The sequence below is a fragment of the Haliotis cracherodii genome, unplaced genomic scaffold (assembly GCF_022045235.1).
Source record: "Haliotis cracherodii isolate W230 unplaced genomic scaffold, xgHalCrac1.p SCAF_2, whole genome shotgun sequence".
In the NCBI taxonomy this organism is placed as follows: Eukaryota; Metazoa; Mollusca; class Gastropoda; order Lepetellida; family Haliotidae; genus Haliotis; species Haliotis cracherodii.
In genome coordinates, this window is record NW_027266275.1 from 11,431,335 (window position 1) to 11,453,755 (window position 22,421).

Genomic DNA, 22,421 nt, shown 5'->3' on the forward strand with positions numbered 1-22,421 from the left:
CACGCCTGAAACCTATGATTGCGGGTTCGAACCCCGGTTCGCCACGATTATGTTTCTAGGTTTGTCAGCACCATATCCGTGCTCGTGGGTTTCACCGAAGTGGTAAACGTCTGAGACCTGCATCACTTGTGTCTCTCACATTAAGTTGACAGTGCCGTGATACAACTGGAATAATGTTTAAAGCGGCTTTTAACCCAACTCACTCACTCACTCATATTGGTTGGTGTTTTTTCACTTGTAATTGTTCGAGGATATCATCAGCTTCTTAAATATATAACGTCCATGTCAGAAAATGATCAGTCTCGTTCAACTGAAAACCGAAAAACATGTACATTCCATTGGGCGGGTAAAACAAAACAGTGATGAAAAACATATGAAGAATCGCTAAAAATCAGTGACACCAGGTATTCGCGAAAAGGGTAAGCATGTCCTGTTGTAACGGTAGCACCCGGCAATCACACATGTTTTACGTTATGCTGGCCGAAAGCGTTTTTAACTCAGGGTTGATTGATTTCATCCTTTTCTGCTGTCATCTCACAGGACATTGATTTCATTGTTTCGGTTGGGTTGATAATCTACCCCCGAGGCGATGACAAACATCCCACTAGTGTGATCTCAACATGGGTGTGGGGTAATTACGGGTATTTGTGACATCAAGAGAAATTGACATGGTCCTGAAAAGTTCATCAGATTCCCCTGTGGAGAAGTGTCTATGAGACTGTAAAGATGAGTTGAAACTGAGCATGTACTTTATATAAGATTTGTATTACATTTCACCGACAGTAATTGTTCATCAAACCCATAAGTATTTACACATTGTCACAAAATCAATCACTCTGAATCATATTGCCGCATAACAAACATAACGTTCCCTATAGTTTTGTCGGTAGACTCTCACACTGTTAATGTAGTTGATATACACTGATACCCGTACATGATGTAAATACGCTGCTGCGACGGTTTGGCAGTTATAAGGTATAAGGTATGAGGAAGGCCACCACACTGACAATTATAGGCTGGTTAAGTGTTTTAATTGAGTTAGCTGGTCTTCCTCCAGCAAATCTTTCAACTGGTTTTGTGGTAGACATGTGAAGGATACTTCCAAATTTGAAGCATCACTGACAAAGATGATGTCCGATGTCATTCCCTATTTTGACTTGTACCATATATTTCCGTGTTTTTTAGGTGAACAATTGACTTGCCTTGCATGTGTTTGTAACGGGTGTATCCCATGGAACAGGGTACGCTCACCCTTTCGCTAACACCTGGTATCATCGCTATTTGATAGTGATTCATGAACACATGCAAATGATACAGTCGGAATCGTAGTTGACTCTGTTTTTGGCAACGATTCCCTTTGAATATGGAAGGGGTTTTCTCGTTTTTATGTACAACGGAAGATATATCGACCGAGCAGCTTCTTAAGAGTATAAGTATTCATTCTGAAATTATATAATACGTGTTTGTTGGTAGCATGATACTCGCGTATGCGGTTTTATAATGTGAACGGTACACAATGACTACTCAAATGCTCATAAAAACCCTTTTGTTTAACCGACATTTCTTATAAATATGGAAAGGGGTTTGTCGCTTTTATTGTATATATATAAAAAAAACCATTACTCGTTGTGTGTCCATGACCTGATAAAGGGACATGGAGAACCTTCGACAGTTTGTGTAAAGAGAACTGTCAATCCATACATTGCGTGTCTCTGAGAACATCCAGCGTCTAAAAGCCAATGAAATACCTTTTAATTAATAATCAGGTCTAATCTAGGATTCGAACTCGCAGTCTTTGGGCAATGGAATTTCGGCGATACACCTCTTCACAGGGAATTGGTGACCAATATGCATTACGAGATTTCTGACGTACAGAACGTGGAAGAAGTACGTCATTCATATGAACCGTTATGTGTTGGTCAGCTGTACTTGGCGTGGGAACAAACGAAGCCTTGTCTTTTACCCAATAATGTACATGGTAGCCCAATAGAGATCGTTTCTATTGACATCTCATTAATCAAGACAGATGTTGATTTGCACCACGTTCCTCAAGGGTGATCCTTTGATTGACAGCTGTGCTTCAACACTTCCGCGTTTGTCTATTGATAAATATGTACATACGCTGTATAAATGATAGTATCCGGGTTTAAATCGCTTCATGGTTGTAACATCTATTTTCCTTCCAAATACCAGTGGCATCTGTTGAAATACGTCTCGGCATTTAAAAAGCGAGATTAATAGTTTATCACGAGTGTTAAATCTTGTAAGAATGATTTTTGTATCAACATAAATAACACAATTGTGCCGAACATACACAAACCTATAAGTGATGAAACTCTGTATGTGAATATTATACAAGCAAATATAGGTATGATGTTTTTAGGATCCGTACTTTAAAATGATGTCACGTTGTAACTTGACATTAACATTAAAACCGTGAATATATGAAGCATCAGACAGCGTCAGTGGTCTGGTGGTAGAGCGTTCGCCCGGAGAGCGGAAGGTCGGAGTTTCGATACCCGGCCGCGTCATACAAAAAGGCGGTAGAAGATGGTATTTGTTGCTACCCTGCTTGGCGCACGGAATTAATCGACTAAAACAAGGACTGGTCGGCTGTGTTTGAGTGGGGTAATTCATGTTAAACTGCAGTATGGTATCTTAGTGGGCTAGCGCGATAAAGTCGGCATTAGTAGGGACTTGTACTAGTAGCCACACACAAGAGTCAGTAACTTGTTCAAAGAGAGGATTGTACGAACACTTCACGAGTTCATTCTTCATTCAGTCAAAGTCCTTGTTGCAGTTGGTTCCATAGCGTTACGGAAGAAAACGTGTAAGTTCTCTGACCAAATGATTTCAATCTGGTTGCAGGGATTTTAAGCAGAGGTTTATTGTCAGAGCGGAGAGATCTGGAAGGTGTATTTGCATTGGATTTAGAACATTCATTTGTCTCCAGTTGTTCATTTATATTTTGATTCGTGTTTGCTGTTTAGGGCCGCACTCAGCTATATTCCAGCTATATGACGGCGGTCTGGAAATAATCGAGTCTGTACAGACAATCCGGTGATTGATATCACGAGCGTCGTTCCAGGCAATCGGAATAAGATGACATGCATCAACTAAGTCAGCGAACCTGACCACCCGACCCCGTTAGTCGTCTCTTAGGACAAACATTGGTTGCTGAAGACCACTGATCATGTATTAGGTGTTCGACTAAAGTTTTACTTAGCTGCAGCCCCGTGAAGATTCCAGGGAAGAATAGGTCTTCAGCAACCCATGCTTGCCGTAAGAGGCGACTATGCTTGTCGTAAAAGGCGACTAACGGGATTGGGTTGTCAGGTTCGCTGACTTGGTTGATGCATGTCATTGATCCCAAATGCGAGGATCGATGCTCATGATATCAATCACTGGATTGTCTGGTCAAGACTCGATTATTTACAGACCGCTGTCATATAGCTGGAATATTGCTGAGTGCGGCGTTAAACAACAAACCAACCAACCAACTTAGCTGCAATTCTACTTTCAAACCAGGCCATATCATTCAATATGGAAAAAGAATGCTTGGGTTTCATAGGCGATATGTCGCTAGATGGAGGCTTTCCAGGACGACGCACGGATGCACTCACATACACACACCTGACAACAGTCTGCTATTCTAACAACGAACTCACAAGTGGAGATCACATTCCTTGGAGGTTGAGTACATTTCCTGAGTAGCTAAGACCTGATGAAGATGTTCAGAAATTGTGTTATTGCGCGAAATGAAATTGCAAATTGATGCTGTTTGCAATGATCCCGCTTTAAATCGTAAGACATTCGCAGACATTATATTGTGAGTCGTTGAGAGAGTGAGTGACAGAACGAATAAGCATATTGTTTATTTGGTAATTAGGCCGTAGACCCTTGTACATTTCATACATAAACAGTTCCATATTTCTGAGAGGCATTACTAATAGTTACAAGAAAGTAAGTCGTATAGTCAAAGATTCCTTGACATATGTTGCTAAATTCATAAGGATAAGGAGAACTGCTATCTACTAGTTTCTTATAGGAGCAGAATGTTTGATTTTCATAGCAGTTTCTTACTGTAGTATTTTATCAGAAACATCCTGGATATTACACTCACGCAAACGTTTCTTGAATACTCTCAAAATGAGATTTATATCACCACTGTTCTGGGATAGCCAGACATCACCAAAACCGAAACTGAAGAGTAAATATCAAAGACAGTTTGACCATGTTTTCACACCGGCTTCATTCAACGTTTTCATTAAAAGATATACTATCTAGGATATTCACTATCACCCATACACAAACGTTTACATCAATATTTAATACATTTAAAATGATAATCTACATACAGTTGTCTTTTACTATATTCTGCTAAAATAGCACTTCTAGAAACATATTGACTTACTCCCAACACATATTTACAGAGGTTAGCATAAAACGATTCTAAAACTGGGTATTGCTGACAACACCACACCTCTACCCCATACAATATAATAGGCTATATTGTAGTGCCAAGCAGTTCAAATAAAATAGTTACAGGCATCAGTGGGAATTTATATTATGACATTGATATGAAACAAAGCTAATAATCAATGTGTCTATACACTTTGACCAGGACAGTCGATTAGATTGCAGAACACCTGGGTAATTGCTGTATGTACATGTCACTGTTTTTGGAACGTCACTCATAAACCATTTTTATAATGCCTTAGTGTACCCCCATTTCTGAATACCATTTCTTCTGTTTTATCCAAATTAACCTGTAGACCCCATTTTTTTCAAGAATGGTAAATTTTCTTGGTAGCTCCAAAACACTATCATCAATCAAGCATAAATAAGGACTGGTACAATCGAGCATGCTCCTTCCACCGGGATTTCGGGATGCGACACTTGTACAGAAGTTGTTTGATCACGGTTACAACATTCAAGTCCTCAGTAAAGCTTTCAAAACGTTATATGGTAGATAGTTGGATAACATCAGCATCAGTGACAAGAAGAAATCAACGTTATCAATATCCACTGCCATGTGGCACATTAGAATTTGTTTGTTCATGTAGTAGTGAATATTAACTATAAAATGAGTCCCATAAAGCCTTAAGAAGAGCTTGGCACGTGCACTAAACGTGAAATTAACCTACAAAATAATTTATAGCCCACATTTTTGAACTCCGTAACTGTGCATGCTCAAAATCTAAAAAACATGTAGCAAGGGAAGTAACTCTGGCCAAATATCATTTACGGAAACACTTTTCTTGACAAGTATCTCTCACATAAGTATAGAAACTTTTATTCGTGTAACTTAAGGAGTTTCTGAGAAAACCTGTACCCATTTCACGCAGTTTGCAGAAGGTTGAAAAGCATGGGGCAAGGGCTTTAACTTCCAATTTGCGAACTCATTAAAGATCAGTGCGTAAAATTTTATTTGTCTTACTAAAATAGTTTAGGAGAGAATTTGTCCCCTTTGTGAAGCGGACGGAAAGACGGAAATACGGAGGGACGGACCGACGAACTTCGTTTCTGTATCCCGTCCCACTTCGTAGCGGGGTGATGTCCGAAGCAATTCCCTATTTATATTTCTACCATATGTTCACGGGTTTTTCAGTTTAAAAATTGACCTTTGCTCGTGCTTGTGACGGCTGCCATCGACGGGGTAGGATATGCTCACCTGTTCGCGAGCAATTGGTATCATCCAAAAATAACGGTGATTCAAGGAAGCATTCTCACTGCACATTTTCGATTCATTCCCCTCACACGCCATCCAGAGACGAAAGCACTACATCTGACAAACCCTTCCATCAATAATCACTCCCAGACTATGTAAGGATAAATGTCTTGATTTCCCTTTTACAAGTAACAAGAACTGAGTCATGTTTGTCAATGCAGAGACTCAATGGCTGGTTGATGCCATCCTTTGATGTGAGGACATCGCTGACATATTCCCCTGTCTCGCTTAGTTGTATCATCGTCTCGGCGTCGTTGTCTACAAACATGATATCTCCTTTTTTGGTGGTTGAGATACCAGCAGGAATACTGAGAGCTTTGGCTCCGGTAGGGGCGTATCTCCAAACAACATCCCCATCTGACGTCACACATGTCACAGACTTCTTCGCCCAGTCAGACACGAGAATGTTGCCCTTGTTGTTGACACACATATAGGCCGGGTAGGTAAACAGTGTCTCATTGTTGTGTGTAGTGACTGACCTAAGCACGTTTCCTGCCATGTCAAGGATATCAACACAGGCGCTACCACCTGCTGCCAGAGATGAAGGACTCAGAACAGCGAGACTGTAGTACATCGTGCGTGTTGTGATGGTTGCGAGCAGCACCAGGTCAGGGGTCACTTCTACTGTTACAATATGGCGGGATGCAGGGACAACAACCATCACCTGCTTCTCCTTCAACTGCGTTACTCCCCATGGAGAGACATCCAGGGTGAGTCTACTTTGACATGCTTGATTGTTTCTCGTGAAGAAAGATTTTACACACATGTTGGTGTAGTCTGTAACAACAATTGTCTGCATCCCATCTACATTAAGTTCTGTGATGCCAGGCATACTAGGTACCCCCTGGTCATCCTCTGGGGTCGCATCAAGTGTGTGGAACAACACAGGTGAACACTTCAGACGAGGTCCATCTCGATATCTGACGTCAATCTTCCCCAGCTGTAGGTCATCTAGGATGTGCTGGACGTTGTCAGTGTCAGGTGTAAACCTGATGTCATCTATTCTCCGTGTGTCTGCTGTGTCTGTGTCCCTGACGTCCCCCAACTCTACAGCACCCGACTCCCAGGCCTGATATGCGTCATACAGGTCCATCTCACAGTCCGATACCAAGGCCTGGTCAATGAACTCACAATGTTGTCTGTACATCTGCATCTCAATCTCTTCAAGCTTTACATCAGCTTCGGTCTGAATGATGTGTCTTTCTGTTATTTCATCTAATTCATCTAACAGCTTCTGTTCCTTCTGTCTGATGTACTCTATGGCCTTATGAGTTATACGATTAACCTGCTCTTTTGCTGCCACTTTGTCGTCTTTAATTTTATTTATTTCGAATTTATGTCTCTCTATTCTATTGCTTTTGCCATGACATTTTGTCCGAAAGATGTCACTTCGCAAAGTTAACTCCGATTTCATTCTTGCCACTTGTGAATTGATTGTGACGACATACTCACATTTCCTGTGGTAGACCACACAGCAGGACTGACACAGTGACTTGTTACAGTCTTTACAGATATATTTGACTTGCTCATCCTTGTGTTCTTGACACATGACCTTTCGTCTCTTCATCACCTTGATATCTCCAGACAGGTCACACAGTACGTGATCACGAGATGAGGGACAAGCACGATGCATCTTGACACACCTTTCACAGAGAGTAACTTCACAGTCTGGACACCAGGAGATCGCTGGAGTTGTCTCCCCTAGCTGGCCACATAATGTGCAACATTTAGCACCTGTGTCTGTAAAAGAAACAATTGGGCATAATTTCTACACATATATGAATGTAAATAGAAAAACCTTCATCTGGAATTCGATCTCACTTTCACAGAACTTAGAAGTACATCAACCATATAAAATGTGGTTGTACCTAGCGTGAGGGAACAAACGAGGCTTATCAGTGTTAGCCATTATTGGTAGTCCAATAGATATCGTTACTTGGCGTGGGGACCCGTGAAGATCCAGGGTAGCATAATAGGTCCTAACCCAGGCTTGTCGTAAGAGGTGACTAAGGGGATCTGGTGGTCAGACTTGCTGATTAGCTTGATGCATGTCATTGCATCCCAATTGCGTGGATTGATGCTCATGATATCACTCACTGGATTGTGTGGTACAGACTCGATTAATTACAGACCGTCGTCATACAGCTGGAATATTGCTGAGTGTGGCGTTAAACAGCAAAAACAAACCCCCAAATGGACGTGGGAAAACATGAAGACTTGCGTACGCAGTTAGTGATGACAATACCAATAACATGTATCTAACATAGTAACTGTATTTTCATTCTTTAACAAATACATCCATATAACACATGTACACAAAAGCTAAAACAAGAACGATGTTGTTGCATTGTGGAGTTCGCATCCTTAAAACTTATGTTAAATTGCGGGTGTGTCTAACCTTCAAAAATATTTTCTGCTTGTGTGTCAATCAGCCCCTGTATAATGATGCTGGGTTTGACCTGCCCCTCCCGCTCCTCCCTGGCCTGCTGGGGTCGGGGACCTTGGTATCTTGTCGACAAAAGACACAGGGGATTGTCTTGGACCGAACAGCATGTGGTCTGGTTTGGATGTAAGCAGTGTATGCCTTTGCATGTGTTTGTGTCGGGTGCCACCGGTGCGGCTCACCTTTTCGCGAACACCTGGTATCATCACTATGTAATGGTAATTCATAAACTCATGCTCACGATATAGCCAGAATCGTACAATCGACTGTGTTTTCGGCAGAGATTCCTTATGTATATGGAAAGGATTTTGTTGCTTGCATTTACCTTCAGTAGAAGGTCGAGCTTGTGTGTCAATCAGCCCCTGTATAATGATGCTGGGTTTGATCTGCCCCGCCCACTCCTTCACTGGCCGGCTGGGATTGGGGGCCTTGGTATCTTGTCGACAGCAGGGACAGGGGATCGTCTTGGACTGTACAGCATCTGGTCTGATTTGGATGTATCCTGTGACACATTTCCTGCAGAATGTGTGATCACACCTCAGTGTACAGGGGTCTGTGTACAGCTCCTGGCAGATCACACAGTTGAGAAATTCCGTCACTTTCTCAGCTCGTGACGTCGCCATCTGTAAAACAAAACATGACAATATGAGATCTGGCAGAATCACTTTTTACATTTTCAGGAGATCCTTTAGTTGCTCAGCTCGAAATATAACAATGACAATTAAAAGCTAATACGATTTTAGCATTTAACTCTCGATTTATTTGGAAACATTTATTTACAGATTAATATTGTACACCTAAAATAACAGTATAAAACTCCTGGAAGTATGGTGTGAGAGTTTCCAGTAGAAAACCATGAAGGGAGATACACTGTACACGTATGTACATAGCTGCTGCTGAAACATTAACATACTTGCACCGTGTGTTTAAAATTGATAACCAGTACCTATGCAAGATAGGTGTACACACAAAGTGTACCTAAATAGAGAAATTGATAGCAGTGTATATTGTTGTAGAGACGGTAGAGACGGTGTTGCGCTGCTTATATCACATTCCAGCCATTATTCCAATTAGAGGAGGCGCCGAAATGGCCATCCAGGTAGTGTATGTGTGGACTACATTGTTTCAACAGAACGTCCAATTATTGTTAAAAGCTACATATTAAATCTTGCCAACACAGTCCAATGTCCCTGAGTAACAGACAATGCTCGCACTGTCACGATACAAGGGAGGTAACTGTGAAGGTTAGTGTCGGGGGCAAAGATACATGCTTTTATTGCGGCAATATTTCATGAAGGACGAACAACTTCGTTCACCTGAAATAATAAACTAAAATGTGTTAGACAGCTGTAAAACTAACTCAAAACAGTAAGACAGTTAAACAGTAAGACATAAAGTGTATGAACATACTTTGTGTCTCAGAATACGAAACAGAATCTCGCTCTACAAGTCCTTTTGTCGGTTTCTTTAAGTATAAAGGGTCATGAATGAGCTTGTTCACAAGACAAAATAAGTATTTAAAACACAAACCGTATACAAGTTGATACTGTATGTTGCTAGTTGACGAATTTAATAATCCTTTATCATGTGCACTGTCAGCTTCAATTTATTTCCTTGAAGTCTTGAAATAACCAACTCCTGCAGAGATACACACCTGTGTCCACCTGCCGCTTTCGCATAACATACAAGGGAGGTAACTGCAAAACCTCGACTTGCGGTGATTGGTAAAGTATCAGTGCTGATGACCACGTAGGTCCTTGGATCGAATCAGGGCCGATTGCCATAGGCGGGTGCGATATCGACACATTGCAATATTTAAGAAATAAACGACGAGTCGGTGTTGTTTGTCATACAATAAATACTGCAAGGAGAAAAAATAAACGAGGGATTATGTCGTTTATTCCTGGTATATTCTCTCTGCATTGTTTCATGCTGTAGATTGTCACCAAATGACTTCTTTCACTTCAGGCCCAGGGCCCTTTGCATACATGTATGTTTGTGTTAGAACGCTTTATAATCCTGTAGTGTGATTAGGGTTGAGGGACGAACACACATATTTATAGTAATTATGTTTGTCAACTGATTAGAATTGATTAATAATTTTAATACGTTTAATCATGCTCCCTATTGCAAAAAACGTTGTGTGAAAGGACGTGTCTGGATATGTATTTCAACGGTGAAGTATAGGTTAAGTAATTTTCTTATTAAAACAGTTCACCACATTCACTATATCGGAAAGGAATAGTTAAAACACTGTTCGGTTTCTTCAGATTTACTGTCCATATTTCTATATACATCTTGCATCTTATATTATTGGTAGTGGCGCTCGGTATGTTGTGTAAGCAGTTTTCAAATCACTGAAGCATAAACAAGGGCTGCACCTTGTACAGTTAACCTCCTGCATTCAATAATATATTCGGAGGTCTATATATTAATGTGTTTTCTTCCCAAGTTGTAGGTCATCTAGGATTTTACAGCGCTCTAATCCCTATTGCAGTTATATCATGATGAGTCAGCTTGATGTGGAGTGTAAACACAAAGTGAAGCAGGTCTTAGACGTTTACCGTGGTGATGCCAAACAAAGTTAGATGATCTGAGAGGTGAGGACTTCAACATGTCATTAGTCCATTCTGTTCTCCCTAGGGGGCACGGGTGGCCCAGTCGTCTAAGGCGCCGCGATTCGCTGTGCAGAGTTGCGTCCCTTGGGTACGCCAGAAACCTATGATTGTGGGTTCGAATCCCGGTTCGCTCCGATTATGTTTCTAGGTTTGTCAGTACCATACCCGTGCTCGTGGGTAAACGTCTGACACCTGCATCACTTGGGGCTTTCCTCCCACATTACGCTGACACGCCGTGATATAACTGGAATACTGTTAAAAGCGGCGTTAAACCCAACTCACTCACTCACTGTTCTCCCTAAATTGTGAGATGAGATGAAATGGGGTTAAACGTCGCGTCCACGATCATTGCACTACATAGCGAAGTGCGTGCACGTATGTGTGTGTGTGGGGCTGCTTGAATGTACTAGTCTGGACTAATGTCGATTTCATAGTGCTATCTCACTGAGGTACCATGCTGCATTCCACTCCAACACCCCACTCCAACACAGCCTATTGACTCCGAGCCAACTGTCATATCTTTAGCCCCTAAAAGTAGAGCGTCAGGCAGGGTAACATCAAGTACCATCTTTTCACGTCTTTTGGCAGGACCCCGGACCTTCCGCTCTCTTAGCAGTCGCTCTACCACTAGACCACGGAGGCGGTTCTCCCTATTTGGCCTGAGCTACCTACTTGTATATGTCAGTAGAACAGTTCTCGTTTTGTATCCATCTGATGAAGTGGTAAATCGTTTTGGGGCAGATATCTTAGATTGGTATTCGTTTTATATTAACTGGATTACAGCAGAAGTCCAACACCGCCATTGTGGACACCTTCAACTGTGCCGTAAATACATGTGTCCTGTAGAACAAATTGACAAAACGTGTAGCCATCCTAACACAGCACTGCAACAGCAATTGATGTACACCAACTATCACATACAAGTGGTTAAGTGATTTCCATGATTCAGAGGGGCAGTAGGATAGCCTAGTGGTTAAACCGTTCTCTCGTCAGACCGAAGACCCGGGTTCGATTGCCGACATGGGTACAATGTGTGAAGCCAATTTCTGGTGTCCCCCGCCTTGATATTGCTGGAATATTGCTTAAAGCGGCGTAAACCATACTCACTCATTCACTGACTGACTCACTCACTCCATGATTCTGATACCTGTACAAGTGGATCTGGTGTTGATTTCACAATCCCTATGCTTTCATCTGTCTACAAGAACATCTCTAAATATATATGAATCAAAACTGACAAACACAACAGCAAATTATTGATAGGAAATGTAAACATTTAATACTCATCATATATTTAATATATTATCTCAAATCTTACATGTAAACATGAGCTTCGCATGACAGAAATCCACTCACAGTAATGATTTCAGCTTCGAAAATGAATTGATAATTGCAAAATATTTTATTGTTACAAGTGATTTGGGCCTAATGCCCATGAGAGGCTGTTTCCTGGCTCGGAGAAGGGACGCAACTCTTCACAGCACACAGGAATGCCTCCTACCACTTGGTCACCCGTGTCTACTCTTATTCGTTTGCCGTTCAAGTTCCATATGGTGTCATGCAGGCCGCCCATATGCAGCTGAGACATGACAATGTGCATCTTAATACATGTTGTCCTTCCCCGTCATCCCCTCCCTTTCATCCTTACACATCATCCCGAGATGTGAGAACTCACTCCGACAAACCCCTTCATCGATATACATTCACATACTATGTGAAAACAAATGTCTTGATTTCCCCTCCACCAGTTACAAGAACTGAGTCATGTTTGTCAATGCACAGACTAATTGGCTGATTGATGCCATCCTGAGATGTGAGGACATCGCTGACATATTCCCCTGTCTCGGTTAGCTGTATAATAGTCACGGCGATCTTGTCTACAAACATGATATCTCCTGTGTTGGTTGTTAAGATACCAGTAGGCTTTCTGAGTGCTCTATCTCCGGTAGGGGCGTATCTCCACACGACATCCCCATCTGAAGTCAAACATGTGACAGACTTCTTGCAGCAGTCAGACACGAGTATGTTGCCCTTGTTGTTGACACACATATAGGCGGGGTAGGCAAAGAGTGTCTCGTTGTTGTGTGTAGTGACTGACCTCAGCACTTGTCCTGTCATGTCCAGGATATCAAGACAGTCCCAAGTACCTGCTGCCAGAGATGAAGGACCCAGAACAGCGAGACTGGCGTAGCCCTTGCTTGTTGTGATGGTTGAGTTCAGTACCAGGTCTTGGGACACCTCTACTGTTAGAATCTTTCGTGAGCCAGGGACAGCAACTATCACCTCTTTATCCGTCAACCGTGTTAGGCCAAATGGAGAGTCATCCAGGGGAAGTTTACTTTGAGATGGTTGATCGTTTCTGTTGTAGAAAGATTTCACACACTTGTTGGTGTAGTCCGTAACAACAATTGTCTGTATGCCATCTACATAAAGTGCTGTGACACCAGGCATTCTAGGTATCCCTTCGTCATCCTCTGAGGTCGCATCAAGTGTGTGGAACAACACTGGTGAACACTTCAGTCCATCTCCATATGTGACGTCAATCTCCCCCAGCTGTAGGTCATCTAGGATGTGCTGGACGTTGTCAGTGTCAGGTGTAAACCTGATGTCATCTATTCTGTGTGTGTCTGCTGTGTCTGTGTCCCTGACGTCCCCCAACTCTACAGCACCCGATTCCCAGGCCTGATACGCTTCATACAGGTCCATCTCACAGTCCGATACCAAGGCCTGGTCAATGAACTCACAATGTTGTCTGTACATCTGCATCTCAATCTCTTCAAGCTTTACATCAGCATGAGTCTGAATGACTTGTTTGTCTGTTATTTCATCCACTTCATCCAACAGCTTTTGTTCCTTCAGCCTGATGTGCTGTATCATTTTATTGGCGTAAAGATGGATTTGTTCTTTAGTGGCCAATTTCTTTTCTTTTATTTGATCTAATCTCAACGTATGTCTCTCTATCCTTTTACCTTTGCCATGATATTTAGTCTGCAAGATATTTCTTTTCATAGTCAACTGTGACTTCATTCTTTCTACTTGTGAATTGATTGTGACGACAGAGTCACATTTCCTGTGGTAGACCACGCAGCATGACTGACACAGTGACTTGTTACAGTCTTTACAGATATATTTGACTTTCTTGTGCTTGTGCTCTTGACACATGATCTTGCGTCTCTGTTTAACCTTTACCTCCCCAGACAGGTCGCATAGTTCATGGTCACGAGATAAGGGACTAGCACGATGAATCTTGACACATCTTCCACAGAGGTTAACTTCACAGTCCGGACACCAGAAGGTCCCTGGAGTTGTCTCCCCTAGCTGCCCACATAACGTGCAGCACTTTGTAGTAGTGTCTGAGAATGAAAATAACATCTTTTTGACAACGTGTCCATAAACCTATACATAAAAACAAATTGCACAATGACTTTTATATACAATTATATTTTTTAATGCATACATACATTTTCTGGCGCTAAACGTAACTCATTGATAATATCTTTGTAAAATCTGGCGGTTAAACATTTCAGCAAGAGGTAGGCATGCCCATGGTACCAATTGTTTGCTCAGAAGTTGATCAAGGTTACAACATTCAAGGCCTTAATAAAGCTTTCAAAAGGTGTTGAAAAAGATATGTGGAGGACATTTCCCAATTTGATTTGACTTATGTTGCCATGTTTTTTCATTTGAACAATTAACTTGCCTTTGCATGTGTTTGTGTCGGGTGCCACCGGTGCGGCTCACCTTTTCGCGAACACCTGGTATCATCACTATGTAATGGTGATTCATAAACACATGCTGATGATATAGACGGAATCGTACAATCGACTCTGCTTTTGGCAGAGATTCCTAATGAATATGGAAAGGGTTTTGTCGCTTGTATTTACCTTCAGCAGAAGGTCCAGCTTGTGTGTCAATCAGCCCCTGTATAATGATGCTGGGTTTGATCTGCCCCGCCCACTCCTCCACTGGCCTGCTAGGGTCGGGGACCTTGGTATCTTGTCGACAGCAGGGACAGGGGATCGTCTTGGACTGTACAGCATCTGGTCTCGTTTGGATGTATCCTGTGACACATTTCCTGCAGAATGTGTGATCACACCTCAGTGTACAAGGGTCTTTGTACAGTTCCTGGCAGATCACACAGGTGAGGAATTCCATCACTTTTTCAGCCCGCGACGTCGCCATCTGTAAAACAGGACATGATAGTATGAGATCACTGTCACAATCAAGATCACTCTTCAGGACATCTTTCAGTTAGATGAATAAGTGATACTTTGTTTCTTATTTAATTTTTAAATTTAAGCATGTGAAAGAAAGTTTTTAACGTTATTTCGCATTTAACTGATGATTATATTGGGACATTTTTACTTAATGATTGATATGTTGTACTTAAAATACATTTAGAAACTACTGAATGCTGTGAGAATTTTCAAAATCATACCTTGAAGAAAAATAACTGCAGGTGAAGCATATATCTTACATACTGGCACTGTTGATTTAAAATTGATTACCAATTACGTGTGCAACATGAACACAAAGGTAAGGGTACACAAAACAGAGAATTGACATAGGGAATATCACTGTAGTTATCACAGTAGAGGGCACTTGACATGGTCAGGCTGGGAGTGTATGTAAAGACTTATGTAGGTTTGGCAGTGTCGGCATTGCTTCAAATTATTTCTAACAGCTATATTTTAAAACATACCCACATCGTCCTGTATGAGGGACTATTGATCCATCTCTATGTGCCTGGTTTATATACACGCCCCCTCAATGTCACAGTACAAGGAAGGAAATTGTGTAGGTCAGTGTGTCGGGGTCAAAGTTTAATGTTTTTTTATTTTTTTCAGTATTCATATCGACGAAGGACTTGGTTTACCTGAATTGATACACACAGACTTTTGTAACTAACGTATAACAGCAGAAGTAAGATAAATGTAAGATACAAGGCGTTTCAGGATACGAAACGCGATCTTTCTCTACAAGTCATACTTTCAGTTTCTCTGACATTAGTTTTAAGTTCCCTGACTGTGTGTGTTCACAACACAAACTCAATATTTACGAAATACAAACCGTATACAAGTTGATTGTGTCTGATGCTAGTAGATGAATAGATACTTCTTCATCATATGGATCCTGTTGGCTTTGCTTAGAATCCCGGAAACCTTGAAATAACACCTCCCGTCGAGGTAGGCAGTTGTGTCTATCTGACTCTTCCGTATGACGTACAAGGGAGGCAACTACGAAACCTCGACAAGTGGTGACTGGGCAGAGCTGACGACAACGTAGTTTCCCGGATCCAATCTAGTATGACGGACATAGCCAGGCGAGATGTCCACACACCTCAAGGTACATACTTATTGTACTTATTATATATAGTGTAGTTGTAAAGTCCTATCGTGTCAAAAACATTTGTTTTAGCACAAGGACACGTGCCGATGTTTTGTCCTATCTTTAAGTATAGAAAGCAAAGTGACTTGTTGGTGAGTGAGCGTTTTGGCCACATGAAGAGCAAATTATCAAAGACAGTTTCCCCATGTTTCCACACCGGCTTCATCCAACGTTTTCATTAAAAGATAATACTATCTAGGATATTTACTATCATCAATACACAAAAGCTTAAATCAATGTTCAACACATTTAAAATGATAATCTACATACAGTTGTCTTCTACTACATTTTGCTAAAATAGCACTTCTAGAAACATATTTACTTACCCCCAACACATATTTACAGAGATTAGCACAAAACGATTCTAATACTTGGTATTGCTGAAAACACCACACCTCTACCCCATACAATATAATAGGCTATATTTTAGTGTCAAGCAGTTCAAATAAAATAGTTACAGGCATCAGTGGGAATTTATATCATAACATTGATATGAAACAAAGCTGATAATCAATGTGTCTATGCACTTTGACCAGGACAATCGATTATAATGCAGAACACCTGTGTAATTGCTGTAAGTACATGTCACTGTTTTTGGAACGTCACTCATAAACCATTTTTATAATGCCTTAGTGTATCCTCAGGTCTGAATACGATTACTTCTGTTTTATGCAAATTAACCTGTAGTCCCAATTTTTCACAAAAGCTGTCAGGAACGTTAACTTTTTTTGGTAGCCCCAAAACACTATCATCAATCAAGCATAAATAAAGTACAATCGAGCATGCTCCTTCCGACAAGATTTCGGGATGTGACACTTGAAAAGTTGTTTGATCACGGTTACAACATTCAAGTCTTCAGTAAAGCTTTCAAAACGTTATATGGTAGATATTTGGATAACATCAGCATCAGTAACAAGAAATCAACGTTATCAATATCCACTGCCATGGGGCACATGTTTGTTCATGTAGAAGTGAATATAAACTAAAAAAAAAGAGTCCTATAAAGCCTTAAGAAGAGTTTTGCACGTGCACTAGGGTCACTTTATGAAAAAATAATTAAACGTGAAATTAATACATACAAAATAATTTAAAGCACAAATTCTCGAACAAAATCTAAAAACATGTAGCAAGGGAAGTAACTCTGGCAAAATATCATTTACGGGACCACTTTTTTTGACAAGTATCTATCACATAAGTATGGAAACTTTCACTCGTGTAACTTAAGGAGTTTCTGGGAAAACCCATTTCCCGCAGTTTGCACTAGATTGAAAAGCATGGAGCAAGGGCTTTAACTTCCATTATGCGAACTCATTAAAGATCAGTGCGTAAAATGTTATTTCTCTAACTTAAATCGATTAAGAGAGAATTTGTCCCCTTTGTGAAGCGGACGGAAGGACGGAAATACGATGGAACGGACGGAAGGACGCACGAACTCCGTTTCCTTATCCCCGTCTTACTTAGTGGCGGGGGATAAAAATAATGTTCGATGCAATGCCCTATTTAGATTTCTACCAGTTCCCGCGTTTTTCAGTTGAAACATTTGACATTTGCTCGTGCTTGTGACGGCTGCCACCGATGGGGCACGATACGCTTATCTGTTCGCGAGCAATTGGTATCATCCCAATAGTAACGGTGATTCATGGAAGCATACTCATAATATAGTCGGAATCGTACACTATTAATCGACTCTACTTTTGACAGAGATTTCTTATGAATGTGGAAAGGGTTTTGTCACATTTTATCTTTAGACATAAGAATGTGCATCCTTTTACAATGAACTATTATTCTCACTGCACATTTTCACCCTCACACGCCACCCAGAGACGAAAGAACTAAATCTGACGAACCCTTCCATCAATATTCACTCCCATACTATGTAAGGATAAATGTTTTGATTTCCCTTCCACAAGTAACAAGAACTGAGTCATGTTTGTTAATGCAGAGACTCAATGGCTGGCTGATGCCATCCTGTGATGTGATAACATCGCTGACATATTCCCCTGTCTCGCTTAGTAGTATAATAGCCTCGGTCAGCTGGTCTATAAGCATGATATCTCCAGTGTTGGTTGTAAAGATACCAGAAGGTTGATGGTGTGCCCTATCTCCGGTAGACGGGTATCTCCACACGGCTTTCCCCTCTGACGTAAAACATGTCACAGACTTCTTCTTCCAATCAGACACGAGTATGTTGCCCTTGGTGTTAACACTCATGTAGGACGGGAAGGCAAACAGTGTCTCCTTGTTGTGTGTAGTGACTGACCTCAGCACGTGTCCCGCCATGTCCATGATATCAACACATGTTATACTACCTGCTGCCAGGGATGTAGGACTCAGAACAGAGAGACTGGAGTACTTCTTTCTTGTTGTTATTGTCGAGAGCAGCACCAGGTCAGGGGTCACTTCTACTGTTACAATCTGACTGGAGCCAGGGACAGCAACCATCACCTGGTTCTCCTTCAACTGTGTTACACCACGTGGAGAGTTATCCAGGGGAAGTCTACTTTGACATGCTTGATTGTTTCTCGTGAAGAAAGATTTCACACATTTGTTGGTGTTGTCTGTAACAACAATTGTCTGCATCCCATCTACATTAAGTTCTGTGACGCCAGTGATAAAAGGTATCTCCTCGTCATTCAATGAGGTCGCATCAAGTGTGTGGAACAACACTGGTGAACACTTCAGGCCATTTCCATATGTGACGTCAATCTCCCCAAGCTGTAGGTCATCTAGGATGTGCTGGACGTTGTCAATGTCAGGTGTAAACCTGATTTCATCTATTCTCCGTGTGTCTGCTGTGTTTGTGTCCCTGACATCCCCCAACTCTACAGCTCCCGACTCCCAGGCCTGATACGCGTCATACAGGTCCATCTCACAGTCCGATACCAAGGCCTGGTCAATGAACTGACAATGTTGTCTGTACATCTGCATCTCAATCTCGTCAAGCTTTACATCAGCATGAGTCTGAATGATGTGTTTTTCTGTTATTTCATCTAATTCATCTAACAGCTTCTTTTCCTTCTGTCGGATGTACTCTATGGCCTTATGAGCTATCAGATTAACCTGCTCTTTTACTGCAACTTTGTCGTCTTTCATGTTATCTATTTTGAATTGATGTCTCTCTATTCTATTTCGTTTGCCATGACATTTTGTCCGTAAGATGTCACTTCGCAATGCTAACTCTGATTTCATTCTTGCCACTTGTGAATTGATTGTGACGATAGACTCACATTTCCTGTGGTAGACCACACAGCAGGACTGACACAGTGACTTGTTGCAGTCTTTACAGAGATATTTGACATGCTCATCCTTGTAATCTTGACACATGACCTTTCGTCTCTTCATCACCTTGATATCTCCAGACAGGTCACACAGTTCGTGGTCACGAGATGAGGGACTAACCCGATGCATTTTGACACACCTTTCACAGAGAGTAACTTCACAGTCTGAACACCAGGAGATCGCTGGAGTTGTCTCCCCTAGCTGTCCACATAATGTGCAACATTTAGCACCTGTGTCTGTAAAAGAAACAATTGGGCATAATTTGTACAAATATATGAATGTAAATACAAACACCATCATTGCATGTTATTCGTACATGATACTACATACAATCTGGAATTCGAACACAAAAGCTAAAACAAGTACGATGTTGTTGCATTGTGGAGTTCGCATCCTTAAAACTTCTATTAAATTGCGTGTGTGTCTAACCTTCAAAAATATTTTCTGCTTCTGTGTCAATCAGCCCCTGTATAATGATGCTGGGTTTGACCTGCCCCTCCCGCTCCTCCCTGGCCTGCTGGGGTCGGGGACCTTGGTATCTTGTCGACAAAAGACACAGGGGATTGTCTTGGACCGAACAGCATGTGGTCTGGTTTGGATGTAAGCAGTGTATGCCTTTGCATGTGTTTGTGTCGGGTGCCACCGGTGCGGCTCACCTTTTCGCGAACACCTGATATCATCACTATGTAATGGTAATTCATAAACTCATGCTCATGATATAGGCAGAATCGTACAATCGACTGTGTTTTCGGCAGAGATTCCTTATGTATATTGGAAGGATTTTGTTGCTTGCATTTACCTTCAGCAGAAGGTCCAGCTTGTGTGTCAATCAGCCCCTGTATAATGATGCTGGGTTTGATCTGCCCTGCCCACTCCTCCACTGGCCGGCTGTGATGGGGGGCCTTGGTATCTTGTCGACAGCAGGGACAGGGGATCCTCTTGGACTGTACAGCATATGGTCTGATTTGGATGTATCCTGTGACACATTTCCTGCAGAATGTGTGATCACACCTCAGTGTACAGGGGTCTGTGTACAGCTCCTGGCAGATCACACAGGTGAGAAATTCCGTCACTTTCTCAGCTCGTGACGTCGCCATCTGTAAAACAAAACATGACAATATGAGATCTGGCTGAATCACTTTTTACATTTTCAGGAGATCCTTTAGTTGCTCAGCTCGAAATATAACAATGACAATTAAAAGCTAATACGATTTTAGCATTTAACTCTCGATTTATTTGGAAACATTTATTTACAGATTAATATTGTACACCTAAAATAACAGTATAAAACTACTAGAAGTATGGTGTGAGAGTTTCCAGTAGAAAACCATGAAGGGAGATACACTGTACACGTATGTACATAGCTGCTGCTGAAACATTAACATACTTGCACTGTGTGTTTAAAACTGATAACCAGTACCTATGCAAGATAGGTGTACACACAAAGTGTACCTAAATAGATAAATTGATAGCAGTGTATATTGTTGTAGAGACGGTAGAGACGGTGTTGCGCTGCTTATATCACATTCCAGCCATTATTTCAATTAGAGGAGGCGCCGAAATGGCCATCCAGGTAGTGTATGTATGGACTACATTGTTTCAACAGAATGTCCAATTATTGTTAAAAGCTACATATTAAATCTTGCCAACACAGTCAAATGTCCCTGAGTAACAGACAATGCTCGCACTGTCACGATACAAGGGAGGTAACTGTGAAGATCAGTGTCGGGGGCAAAGATACATGCTTTTATTGCGGCAATATTTCATGAAGGACGAACAACTTCGTTCGCCTGAAATAATAAACTAAAATGTGTTAGACAGCTGTAAAACTAACTCAAAACAGTAAGACAGTTAAACAGTAAGACATAAAGTGTATGAACATACTTTGTGTCTCAGAATACGAAACAGAATCTCGCTCTACAAGTCCTTTTGTCGGTTTCTTTAAGTATAAAGGGTCATGAATGAGCTTGTTCACAAGACAAAATAAGTATTTAAGACACAAACCGTATACAAGTTGATACTGTATGTTGCTGGTTGACGAATTTAATAATCCTTTATCATGTGCACTGTCAGCTTCAATTTATTTCCTTGAAGTCTTGAAATAACCAACTCCTGCAGAGATACACACCTGTGTCTACCTGCCGCTTCCGCGTAACATACAAGGGAGGTAACTGCAAAACCTCGACTTGCGGTGATTGGTAAAGTATCAGTGCTGATGACCACGTAGGTCCTTGGATCGAATCAGGGCCGATTGCCATAGGCGGGAGCGATATCGACACATTGCAATATTTAAGAAATAAACGACGAGTCGGTGTTGTTTGTCATACAATAAACACTGCAAGGAGAAAAAATAAACGAGGGATTATGTCGTTTATTCCTGGTTTATTCTCTCTGCATTGTTTCATGCTGGAGATTGTCACCAAATGACTTCTTTCACTTCAGACCCAGGGCCCTTTGCATACATGTATGTTTGTGTTAGAACGCTTTATAATCCTGTAGTGTGATTAGGGTTGAGGGACGGACACACATATTTATAGTAATTATGTTTGTCAACTGATTAGAATTGATTAATAATTAATAAAAAAGTACGTTTATTCATGCTCCCTACTGCAAAAACGTTGTGTGAAAGGACGTGTCTGGATATGTATTTCAACGGTGAAGTACAGGTTAAGTAATTTTCTTATTAAAACAGTTCACCACATTCACTATATCGGAAAGGAATAGTTAAAACACTGTTCGGTTTCTTCAGATTTACTGTCCATATTTCTATATACATCTTGCATCTTATATTATTGGTAGTGGCGCTCGGTATGTTGTGTAAGCAGTTTTCAAATCACTGAAGCATAAACAAGGGCTGACCCTTGTACAGTAAACATCCTGCATTCAATAATATAATCAGATGTCTATATATTAATGTGTTTTCTTCCCAAGTTGTAGGTCATCTAGGATTTTACAGCGCTCT

The 22,421-nt window shown here is 41.2% G+C and overlaps 3 protein-coding genes across 3 annotated transcripts; all 3 read right to left on the reverse strand.

Moving 5' to 3' along the window:
• Positions 1-5,822: 5,822 nt before the first annotated feature.
• On the reverse strand, positions 5,823-9,725 carry LOC139468695 (tripartite motif-containing protein 3-like). The gene is made up of 3 exons (XM_071250815.1): positions 9,705-9,725; positions 8,500-8,797; positions 5,823-7,471 (listed from the first exon to the last, which is right to left on the reverse strand). Exons 2-3 carry the CDS (start codon positions 8,795-8,797, stop codon positions 5,823-5,825), a joined length of 1,947 nt encoding a protein of 648 aa, XP_071106916.1. The 5' UTR covers positions 9,705-9,725.
• Positions 9,726-12,104: 2,379 nt separating this feature from the next.
• Positions 12,105-16,080, reverse strand: LOC139469771 (E3 ubiquitin-protein ligase TRIM56-like). The gene is made up of 3 exons (XM_071252055.1): positions 15,863-16,080; positions 14,677-14,974; positions 12,105-14,145 (listed from the first exon to the last, which is right to left on the reverse strand). Exons 2-3 carry the CDS (start codon positions 14,972-14,974, stop codon positions 12,503-12,505), a joined length of 1,941 nt encoding a protein of 646 aa, XP_071108156.1. The 5' UTR covers positions 15,863-16,080; the 3' UTR covers positions 12,105-12,502.
• A 1,501-nt stretch (positions 16,081-17,581) lies between these two features.
• On the reverse strand, positions 17,582-21,556 carry LOC139469770 (tripartite motif-containing protein 2-like). Its single transcript, XM_071252054.1, has 3 exons — positions 21,464-21,556; positions 20,259-20,556; positions 17,582-19,695 (listed from the first exon to the last, which is right to left on the reverse strand). Exons 2-3 carry the CDS (start codon positions 20,554-20,556, stop codon positions 18,053-18,055), a joined length of 1,941 nt encoding a protein of 646 aa, XP_071108155.1. The 5' UTR covers positions 21,464-21,556; the 3' UTR covers positions 17,582-18,052.
• Between the last annotated feature and the right edge of the window lie 865 nt (positions 21,557-22,421).

Excerpts from the sequence above, each read along its gene's own strand:
- LOC139468695 (XM_071250815.1), bottom strand. The coding sequence starts at position 8,797 with ATGGCGACGTCACGAGCTGAGAAAGTGACGGAATTTCTCAACTGTGTG. Across the intron at positions 7,472-8,499 it reads AGCTCGACCTTCTACTGAAG|ACACAGGTGCTAAATGTTGC; the intron begins GTAAATGCAAGC and ends TTTCTTTTACAG.
- LOC139469770 (XM_071252054.1), bottom strand. The coding sequence starts at position 20,556 with ATGGCGACGTCACGAGCTGAGAAAGTGACGGAATTTCTCACCTGTGTG. Across the intron at positions 19,696-20,258 it reads AGCTGGACCTTCTGCTGAAG|ACACAGGTGCTAAATGTTGC; the intron begins GTAAATGCAAGC and ends TTTCTTTTACAG.
- LOC139469771 (XM_071252055.1), bottom strand. The coding sequence starts at position 14,974 with ATGGCGACGTCGCGGGCTGAAAAAGTGATGGAATTCCTCACCTGTGTG. Across the intron at positions 14,146-14,676 it reads AGCTGGACCTTCTGCTGAAG|ACACTACTACAAAGTGCTGC; the intron begins GTAAATACAAGC and ends TTTCATTCTCAG.